At 36.0% G+C, this 11,636-nt stretch overlaps 1 protein-coding gene across 1 annotated transcript; it reads left to right on the forward strand.

Annotated features, from left to right (window-relative positions):
* Positions 1–9,810: 9,810 nt before the first annotated feature.
* Positions 9,811–11,271, forward strand: LOC141485326 (uncharacterized). Its single transcript, XM_074181820.1, has 2 exons — positions 9,811–9,938; positions 10,002–11,271. Exon 2 carries the CDS (start codon positions 10,006–10,008, stop codon positions 11,125–11,127), a length of 1,122 nt encoding a protein of 373 aa, XP_074037921.1. The 5' UTR covers positions 9,811–9,938; positions 10,002–10,005; the 3' UTR covers positions 11,128–11,271.
* Positions 11,272–11,636: the final 365 nt, after the last annotated feature.

Below are 11,636 nucleotides of genomic sequence, written 5' to 3' on the forward strand. Positions count from 1 at the left end.
ATCCTGCGCTCTATCGCACAGTGTGTTTACAAATTTGCCGGTCTGCAAGATAACTATGTCATCTGCGTATGCAATTGTGTAGAATCCATTTTTGTTAGGGTGATTAATTAGGGTATCCAGAACTATGTTCCAGAGAAGGGGTGATAAGACCCCTCCCTGTGGACATCCCCTCATGACCAGTCCTTTAACTGTGATGTCTTCTACATTAATATTTATTGCTCTGCTAGAGAGCATCTGGAGTATCCATTCTCCTACTACCAGGGGTACATTCCTGGAGTACCTGTACCTATAATATATTTCTTCAGTTCAAAAAGGATTTTGAGTAACATTTAACTCCCTCTCAACTTCCGTTTTTCCCGTACGATCATACTTTTAGTAACGCTCTCGTCATGCGTGCATAAAAAAGTTTTAATAAAAAATGAGACGAATCGGTTACAAATATGATGTAAGAACAACTCTTAGAACTACCAAAATATTAATATCTCTTTTGTTACACACTGAACCTGAGAATACGTATGAAAAAAACACGAAAGAATGTATACAATATACCTTGTTCACGTCAAAAAGTTATTCAGGTGAAACCTCAAGACCCCTAGATACATGAAAAAATAAACATCGTGAATATATAAAGAGAAGTCAGATAACAGGATAGGGGATTCGAAATATTCTAGAATCAATTGGCGGTCACACAATTAAATGAGGTGAGACAATAATCATCATCAAGGAGAACATTCAAAGAATTCGCATACATTGTTATGTATTTCAAATAGATCTGTGAAAGCGAGATATTGAAAACGTAAATATAATAATAATAATAATAAATGGTCTTCATTTTACGTGGCGGAGTTTAGCAAAACGCTATTCTTCCACACGTTTAAAAAAAATACAAAAAATAAATGGAAATTTGAGGACAATAGTAAAATGAAATACAAATGTTTATGTTTGGATTACTGTTGACTGAGCAATTCAGTTTTAAGTTTACTTTTGAATAGCGGTAGTGATGAATTTTTCAAAGATTCACTGAATGAATTATACATTGTTACAACATGATACGTGAAGGATCGTTCATAGTGGTTATGATTCGGAATGTCAAAATTATTGTTGAATCTAAAGTTTCTTGAGTGTATCTGTTGTCTTGAAAGAAGTTTATTTACCAAATAACTGGGTTGTTGTGTTTTTATCAGTTTGTGAGTGAAATAGGCGAAATGCAATTCTCTTCTGTTTTGCATTTTTAACCAATTCATTGATTGATTGAAGGGATCACATGTTCTCTGTAATTCAAGCTGAATATTAGTCTAATGCAGGCGTTCTATGCTTTCTGAATTCTTGCAGAAGTCATGGAATCGATACAAAGGCCATAGACGACATCGCAAACATATATACAATCAGTACGTCTGAAAGGGTAATTTTAAGAGACCTACTAAGATAGTGTCTGTTTGAATACAGATGTTTCAGAGTACCGTACGACCTTTGAATGAGAGTATTGACTGAGGTTTTAGTCTATATGAAGTCCTATGCATTTTATTTTGTCAGTCAATTTCACAGAATATCCTTCTATATACAAATCGATATTATCTATGGCCCTTCCACGATTATTGAACGATGTTTCGTGATCAATAAGCTGATCAATAAGTTAGTGTCGTCTGCATATATATGAATGAAGGGCCTTGAAGAAGTCAGATGTGTAGATAATAAAAAGTAGCGGGGCGAGAATTGAACCTTGCGGGGCTCCATGACATACACTCATATTATGAACCTAAATTGAATGCTCAGTTTTTTCAATTGAGGCGTTGTTCAAAACGGAATTTCCTTGGGTTTTGAGAACGGAAAAGAATCATTTTACAAAACGTCAACCATATAAAGAAAACTGGGTATACAAGTTCTAATTTTTGCATTGATTATTCAACTTGTAGGCAAAATTTATGAATACGACAAGTAACTAACTGGTTCATATTACGCAGTAAATTTTCAGGAAAAACTTTTCAGTTTGTTCAATATTACATTCCAGCGAATTCCCTTTTGATTCAGTTTCGTATTTTTTTCAGATTGTGTAAGGGGTATGTACCGAAAAGACAGTAAGAAGCATTGACACCTTCACAAAAAATGTCTTCCTCAGAATGAAGCTGATAATCATTTCGACTAAACCTTCTACGAAAATTAAATTATATTTGTTTACATCTCACCAAATGAAAAACAGAGTAAAATAGTATTGAGACAGAGCCTTTGTCACAAATAGCTCACCATTTGCCGAGCTTCAGAAAATGAGCACAATAAATCCTCCAAATTTTGTGTCTTCATTTTCTAGAAAGTTCCAACTCACTCCGGAATGATGGAATAATTATTCCCTTTACTGCACAAGAAACCATATTTTATAATGTCAAAGAAGTTGAAAAATATTTGGTCTATAATGTCACCGAGATTTAACATAGACTGTTCTCATAGGGCTGCAAAGCGCCGCATGAAAACTTTTAATTGCAGTTCAAAAGCGCTAATTATAACCTTAATTAGCTTTACTTTTTGCTTAGCGACCTTTCAAATTAGATTTTTAAAGCGTTTCACATGGCGCCTTCTCAGAAAGGCGGAAGGGAAGAAGTTAATAAAAAGCGGCTGGTATAATAAATATTCAATTGTACTAAAAGCCTCACTATTTATATACGGGGGAGAAACAGCCAACTGGTGTAGAAGTTAAAACAGTTTTTCTTTCAATATCTTTCGGTTTGAATCGAGTAATCTTTCTTTGATATTCTGAGAGCTCTTTGGTTTTCATTTTCGGAAATGTTACTTCATTACAACAATACCTTTAGATTCGGATTATGTTCCGTGATATCACATTTCTTCATGGTCTGAACATTTTTTTCTAGATTTCTCAAAATAGATATTTATGATATGAGGGTTCAAAGTGAGGTTTCATTTTGTGAGTGTAAACGTTTGCCAAACGAGCGTAGCGTATTCATAAATAATAATATTGACTAATACGATTGATAACCAGTCCGTGCAAAGCTTATTGTTAAATCATCTGAAAATGGAATTGTCAAACATGCGCCAAACTAATTGACTGTTATAAGGAAACAAGTATAGCTGAGGCACCAGTCAATCAAATAATAACACTGATGATTTTCAAACAAGACTCAACCTCTAACGGAAGCAAGAAACTCTTTGGAAGGTTCGAAATAGATGAACATTTCAACCGAGCAGACCACTATTATAATATTCATGCAGTCATTGTTCACTGTGGTTCTGGCGTTGAATTTGGTCATTATTACGCCTTGGTCAAAGAAGAAACGGACTGGTTTAAGTTTGACGATAGTCGTGTCACGAAGTGTTCTGGTGATGCATTGAATTTATTGGAGCCTCTGGAGACACCCTAAATTTTGTTTTATAAGAGAGAGGACATTGTTAGATCAAGATCTTCAGATGATGTGCTGCTGCAGGTTTTTCCGGGTTTTCCTGCAGCTGAAAAAGCAAATGCGCCACTGGAATCAATGAAGTCACCCCGGAGCGCTAATTAATTTTCATTGTTGTTTTTATTTTATTTTTATCGTTGTTTTGAATAAATGTTAATATTGATGTGATTAATATATATATATATATATATATATATATATATATATATATATATATATATATATATATATAATACATTTGTAAAAGAATATAATTGTATATATATCTATTAAAATAAAACTTCCTTGAAAATTAAATTATTATTGTTTATTGCTATTTGGTCGAAAAAAATCGTGTTGGAAATACTTTTAACACTAGTGTTAAAAATATTTTCAACATGCTACTTTGTAAACATCTTCTAATACTCTGGACAATCATTAAAAATGTCACTTTTAATGACAACTGTACAAAAACGTTTTTTGATCACTTCTGAAGTTGAAGACAAACATTTTTTCAGTACATTATGTTCATTAATATACATGTTTCATTTATCGAAAATCTGAATTGAAAATCAACATCATTTTTGCATTGGATTGATGACTTTTGTGGTTGATAAATTTAATAATTGGCACATTTTGTACATTTACGGAAAATTTCCAAGTTTTGCAAGGAATTGTTTCGAGGTCAACAATGAACTTCAAACTAATTTAGGAACTCAGAGTATTCTATAGAAAATTGGGTGGAAAAGTTCAATTGTTTTCAAAAAAGTATTACTTCATCAAAGTAAAACGCTTTTGTTGCTTTTAATTTCGGAATGATTGCTAATTGATATGGGGTGTTGTTCAATTTGGGTCATTCTTATTTTCCCTTCAGTTTTCTGAAACTCATGGAAATATGTAAATTGCAAATATATGTCATAATTTTCAGTTTGAACTAATTTTGATATGGAATACAGTCATTTCCAATATTTAATTTTGAATTGTGAATACCGTCAGATTTACAGATTTGTTGCATTGGAAAAGTTGAAATTCACATTCTTCATCTTGAAAACAAAAGATGTGATCAAAGCTTTCTAGTGAAATAAAGCCTGTAATCTCTTTTCATTCATTCAAAAAGAGAATGGCCACACAAAGTTTTCATGGGAAATGCAATACGGGAAAAATAATTTTCTTTGTACCTAACGCTGTGTTGGTCGGTGGTTCAAGCCCCAGAGTGAACGATCGATTTTCACCTGCTATCGTCCAACCCGTGGAAAAACAGATTTTGAAGTGATTTTTTTTAAAACAATATCTAAATATTATCCAACTTCCCGCATCAATAACTTATTTTATACACTCAATCGAATTATCTAACAGTTTCAAAATGAAGCTGTTGCATTCAAAAATAATCTCACCATCAATAATGTTTTCATGATATTGAAAGACAACAATACGTTATTACATAATTATTAAACAGTTCATGCGAATTTTTGTGCAGAATGCAACCAAATTGGTATAGGTCAAACCAGCAGATTCCCCAAAGACAGAATCACTACGCACAAAAGCGATATCTAAAATAACAAGAAGAGTCACATTCTAAGGCAACACTTTATCAACATGGACCATATAATTACATGTGATAATATTAAAATATCAAATCACTCTAACAGTTTAGATAAAATATGTTTCTTAGAAAACAGAAGTAGGGTGCTAATGCCGACTGAACGCCTCCCCCCACCCCTTTTGACCTTGAGACGTCACACGACCTTGAATGACGTCACCTAACCTTGAACGTCGTACACGTAGTATGAGCTTGAATGCGGTGTTTGACCTTGAGTGTGGGGTTTGACCTTGACGTTCGACACTTCGACTACCTTGAGCTTGCTCCATGGCATTGAATGTTGACCTTGAATGAAATCGTGACGTGTACAGAATATAACCTTGAACAGTGGGCGTTCGGCGTTGTCCACTCCCTTGTTGGTAATTCCTATATAAGTTCAGAATATCGTATGACGTCACCTAACCTTGAACGTCGTACACATAGTATGAGATTGAATGCGGTGTTTGACCTTGAGTGTGGGGTTTGACCTTGACGTTCGACACTTCGACTACCTTGAGCTTGCTCCATGGCATTGAATGTTGACCTTGAATGAAATCGTGACGTGTACAGAATATACAGTGGGATTAGGCGTTGCGGTGTTTGACCTTGAGTGTGGGGTTTGACATTGACGTTCGTCACTTCGACTACCTTGAGCTTGCTCTGTGGCATTGAATGTTGACCTTGTAGCTCTCATTTGGGTTATGGTGGGGGGGAGGAGTTGGGCTTTTATAAGGAGTGTGGTGTGAACGTTTCACTCATTTCAAATTCTCCTTATCGTACGGTATATATTTCTATATACAAGATGTATTCGTGCGTTGATTGTAAAAAAAGTTTCACTCGTAGTGACAACCTACGTCGTCATCAGCGGGATTCCTGCACACCCGCAAATGGTGATGGACCTCCAACATCGAAGAGGCAACGGTTGACACCCCCAGCACTTCCAACACTGCAAACATGCATTTGCTGCAATTTGACTATTGCAAGCGATCAGATGAATGTACATCGGAGGACGTTGCAGCACAGAACAAATGCATGTGTTCAATATGGGGAAGGTGTGAAAATTGTCAATACAGCTTTCAAGTGTCGAATTGTGAGCTACCGAGTGGACAGTGAAAACCACCACATGGATTACCCAACATTCTTCAATGAAATTAAGCAGAAAGTAGTGAAACTACTCGAAGAAGTGTTGGATATCCATAAATGCATGAAAGTGAACATGGAAGTGTTTGGGCGGTACAGTCTGCAAACTAAGGATCTTTCAGACATCAAATCATTTAATAGTCCCAATGAAGTAATTGATCAATCGAATGATTTGGATGTGGTTTATAGCAGTTTTGCAGATAGTTTAACTGTTAAAGCAGCGGAATTTCAAGATCGGGATTCAGGTATGTGATCTAGTCAAAATGTTGATGATGATGGACTTATAGAGAAAACCCATATTTTCAGGTTGGACCATTGAGAAAATTTTGTACTTGGAGGTGAATATCAACAAGTATAGCCCCTTCGGAGGGTCTTCATACATCAAATTGCCAAGGTTCATCGAATTGAAGAAAAGTGTGGTGAATGTTCTTAATCAAGATCAGTGCTGCTTTGCGTGGGCTGTGACTTCAGCTTTATACCCTGCCAGTCAGAAACTTAATGAAATTTCATCATATCCCCACTTCTCAACCGTCTTGAATGTAGCAGGTATGGAATTTCCAGTTAAGTTGAAAGATATTCCTAAGTTTGAGGTTATGAACGATTGCTCTATCAATGTTTATGGGTTGGAAAATGTTTTTAAAAATGGTAGAATTGAATATGAAGTTGTGGGTCCGTTACACTATTCTAAACGTAGATTAAATAGTCATGTTAATCTGTTGATTATTACAGATGATTCTGGTAATAGTCATTATTGTTGGATTAAGGATTTATCGAGACTAGTATCATCACAAATATCTGCCCGTGGTCATAAAAAGTATTTTTGTGATGGTTGTTTATTGTACTTTGATAATGAACGAACTTTATTGCGACATCAGTTGAATGATTGTAATCACATATCGACAACGACACCATCCACAAATTTCAGGGTTGATAAATTTGGTAAAAGGGTACCTGAGAATATTTTGAAATTTGAAAATATCGAGAAACAGTTGAGGGTTCCATTCGTTGTATATGCTGATTTCGAATCTATTCTGAAACCAGTGCATACTAATGAGCCAAATCCTGCTAACTCTTATACAAATCGAACATATCTTCATGAACCATATGCTTTTTCTTACCTCATAAAGTGCTCTTTTGATGATTCTATATCTAAATTTGTACTATATAGAGGTGCTGATGCAGCTAAAGTGTTTGTGTCAAACTTGGAGGCTGATGTCACCAATATTTATCACAAATATTTGAAGAAAGTCATTCCAATGAGTCCATTGACTGATGAGGAAGAGCATGATTTCAATATTGCCGCCACATGTGGTATATGTGGAGAACCATTTGGTGATGGTGATATTAAGGTGCGTGACCACTGCCATCTAACGGGGAAAAAAAGAAATGGAGCTGCACATAGTATTTGTAACCTCAATTTCAAATTGCCCAACTTTATACCTATAATTTTTCATAATCTCAGTGGGTATGACTGTCATTTGTTCATAAAAGAGTTATGCACAAACAAAACAAAAGTTGATGTCATTGCTCAAACTAAAGAAAAGTATGTTTCCTTCACGAAACATATAATTATGGAGAGAATAGTAGATCACAATGGAGTGACGAAAAATAAGTTTTTGAAATTAAGGTTCATCGATAGTTTTAAATTTATGGCTGCTTCCCTTCAAGAGTTAGGTGACAATTTAGATGAAAAACATTTTGTGGAAACAAGAAAATATTTTCCGGAACAGGATAAATTCAAACTTATGAGGCAGAAAGGTGTTTTTCCGTACAGTTTTATCGATTCTTTAGATAAATTAAATTATTCTAGTATACCATCAAAGGTGGACTTTTATGATAAATTAAATGAAAAACATGTTTCTGATGAGGATTATGATAGAGTAAAGCAGGTATGGAACACATTCAATTGTCAAGATTTGGGTGAATATTCTGACATATACCTAAAATCTGATGTTCTACTGTTGTGCGATATTTTTGAAAATTTTAGAAATATGAGTTTAGATACATATAAATTGGATCCTGCTCACTATTTCACTTCTCCAGGTCTTTCTTGGGATGCTATGTTGAAGTATACGGGTGTCAACTTGGAATTATTAACTGATATCGATATGGTGCATTTTCTCCAAAACGGTATACGTGGTGGTGTAAGCCAGTGTTCGGAGAGAAAGCATATTGCAAACAATCAGTTTCTTCCAAATTATAATCCCGAAGAACCTTCATCTTTCATAATGTATTTGGATGCAACAAATCTGTATGGTCATAGCATGTCTCAATCATTACCTTTTGGTGGGTTCACTTGGTTGACCGCCAGTGAAATATGTCAGTTGGATATCAATAGTATTCCAGATGATAGCCCCCAAGGATACATACTTGAAGTAGATGTTCATTATCCTGTCGAGTTACACGATCTACATTCGGATTTACCATTTTTGGTTGAAAGTATTATACCACCTGGTTCAAAGTCCAAAATACCCAAACTTATTCCTAATTTGAATGATAAAAAGAAATATATCGTTCATTATAGGAATTTGAAACAAGCGGTCCGTAATGGTTTGATGGTGATGAAAACTCATAGAATTCTCAGATTCAATCAGTCACCGTGGCTGAAAAAATATATCGATTTAAATACAAATTTGAGAAATAAGGCTACCAATAAGTTTGAGAAGGGTTACTTCAAATTGAATATAAATTCCATATTTGGCAAAACGATGGAAAATGTAAACAATAGAAGAGACATTCGAATTGTCACACATTGGGAATCCATAAGAAGAGGTATGGGCGCCAATGCTTTGATAGCTCGTCCCAATTTCAAAACATTATCCATATTTTCGGAAGACTTTGTCGTCATACATATGGATAAAGTTAAGGTTTGTTATAATAAACCATTGTATTTGGGGTTCAGTATATTGGATATGTCGAAAACAGTCATTTATGATTTTTTCTATGATGTCATCAAAAAACATTACGGACCACAAGCTTCTCTTCTCTATACCGATACGGATTCTTTGATACTGAAAATAATGACGGATAATTTTTATAATTTTATGATTGCAAATGTTGACAAATTTGACACTTCTAACTATAGGTTGGGTAATAAATTCAATGTGCCAGTTAGCAAATCGGTGATTGGAAATATGAAGGATGAACTTCCGAGTGATCCCATCATCAGTTTCCATGGCACCGGTGCGAAAGCATATCATGTACAAAGTGTGTCTGATGAAATAAAGAAAGCAAAAGGTATTAAAAAATCCGTTATAAAAAATCAAATTTCAATTGAAGATTACATTAGGATTGTTGAAACAGGCGGTATAATATTTAGAAAGATGAATGTATTCAGGAGTGATTTACATGATATTTACACGTTGATGTGCAATAAAGTCGCGCTATCACATAATGATGATAAGCGATTCATCATTCCTAATACCACCAAGACATTACCTTGGGGCCACAACGATATTGAATTCTATCAGACAAGTTCCGAACAAAATTTAAGAATTCTTTTGAATGTACTGAAAGATGAAAACAGTATAAGTGACAAGAAATTAAATTTACTCATTGCCTTATTGGAGGAGCAATCGAGTAATTGAATTTTTTCACTCATTACCTGGTTTGTTCAACAAATTGTAAAATTCATACTTGTCGAATATTTCAAACGAATTATCCTACCCCACTTCCACCCCCACTCCCATTCCCACCCGAAGTGGTAGGGAGCATACGGCTATAAAACATGAGGAGGAGGCCACAGTTCATCATTCGATTGCAGTCTTCCTTCGAAAGAAGCAGCCAACCTGAGATACCTGCCAGCCAACTTAGTTGAAAATTCCAAGCAGCTTGATGTAAGTACACACTTCCATACTATTTATATTATATTGTCTAATATTTTCATTTTCTCTTTCTAGAATCATGTCTTTTCTGAGGAATGCTCTGATGACCCCGATTACCACTCTCAGTGAGAGACAGTTGGAGGATGTAGAGCGGAGGAGGGTGGTTGTCCTACAGGACATCATGGTACAACCACCAGCTGCAACACCAGCTGCAGCTCCCATTCCACCACCGGGGATGACTTCCACCCAGGAAGTGGCGGCTCCCATTCCACCACCGGGGATGACTTCCACCCAGGAAGTGGCGGCTCCTGACTTGAAGTTCTTTTTCGAGGACTTCAAACCAACCCCCGAGGAGGAGGAGATTGACCCCCCACCAACTTTGTCGACATTCAGTGGACCAACTTCTTCGTCAGCACCCCAAATTGAAGATTTACTGAATGTCTACAACCCGGACCTGGACGAGTCTCTGGCGGATTTATCGCATCTTCAAAGCTTCTTATCGCCCATCGAACCATTATCCCCCATCGATTCAGGGGATGAGTTCGAGAAACCGGTGAAGAGGGCCAAGAAGATGAAGAAGTCCGCACCTGTGAAGAAGTCCGCACCTGTGAAGAAGTCCGCACCTGTGAAGGCATCCAAAGCCAAAGGTGGGAGGGGTGGTAAGTTGAGTGCTTTTCGCAAAAAGTGTGAAAAGAACTCACCTTACGGTGGTTGGCCTACAGCACCCCTTCCAGTGATGGAGGTGCAGAACTTGGTGGAAGTCGTCGCCCAGGTCCATCGGGATGCGTCACCCCCTCCAGCCACCCCCCAGGTCCATCGGAATGCGTCACCCCCTCCAGTCACCCCCCAGGTACGTGTTGAGCATTCCGAACAAGAGGTTGGCCCGGAAAATGTCCTTTCACAGACTGTGGTAGAGGGTAATGAACTCAAAGAGTCTATTACCTATGCACAGTCTGTGAAAAAGAGATATTTGAGGGAAAAGAAGGTTGTGGATGGTTCTGATTCCAGAAAAAGGGCCTTGATGGCGGATATTTCCACCATCGAGGCCCAGAAACTGGAATTAGAGAAGCGACTCTCTTTGCTTAGGGCGAAACTTCAAGAAGAAGATTCGCAACAAGGAAAGAGTTTGGCTTACATCCAAAAATATGGACCTCTTGTTCAGGAATGGGATGCCATGTGCCAGGGGTTCCTTAATACCTAACCCCTTTTGTAAATATATTTTTGTTTAGTTTAAGTTAGATGTATGTTTAGAATAAAAAAATTGTAATTTTAGGAATATAATAAAAACTTGCATGTTAATTTTAAGGTTATGAATGTTATGAATGAAAAAATAAAATAAGGAATATTGGAGTGCATATCTATTTTGGTTGTTGCACACAAAATACTGCGTGGTTGGGGCAGTATTTATTCCTTCATTCTAGTCATTTTCTAGTCACATGTAGTATATAGAATAAAATTAGTTAAATAGAATAATTGTATAGAATTTCCATCATTTGAAAGTGTGTGAATTGTAAAATAGTTATTTTTTCTAGAGAATAAATAAAGGTGATTCTAGTAATGCTCTGAGTATAATTCCAAAACCTTTTGACACTTCTCTCATCATTACTTCTCTCAACAATATTCAAACAAATTTCATTTATGTGAATGTGTAAAAATGAAATCATGAATCTAATGAATATTATATTGGATTTATTCCCCAATTCTCACATC

Source organism: Leptinotarsa decemlineata, unplaced genomic scaffold, assembly GCF_025532065.1.
Source record: "Leptinotarsa decemlineata unplaced genomic scaffold, Ldec_3_MD MMD2_tig00026316_RagTag_RagTag, whole genome shotgun sequence".
In the NCBI taxonomy this organism is placed as follows: Eukaryota; Metazoa; Arthropoda; class Insecta; order Coleoptera; family Chrysomelidae; genus Leptinotarsa; species Leptinotarsa decemlineata.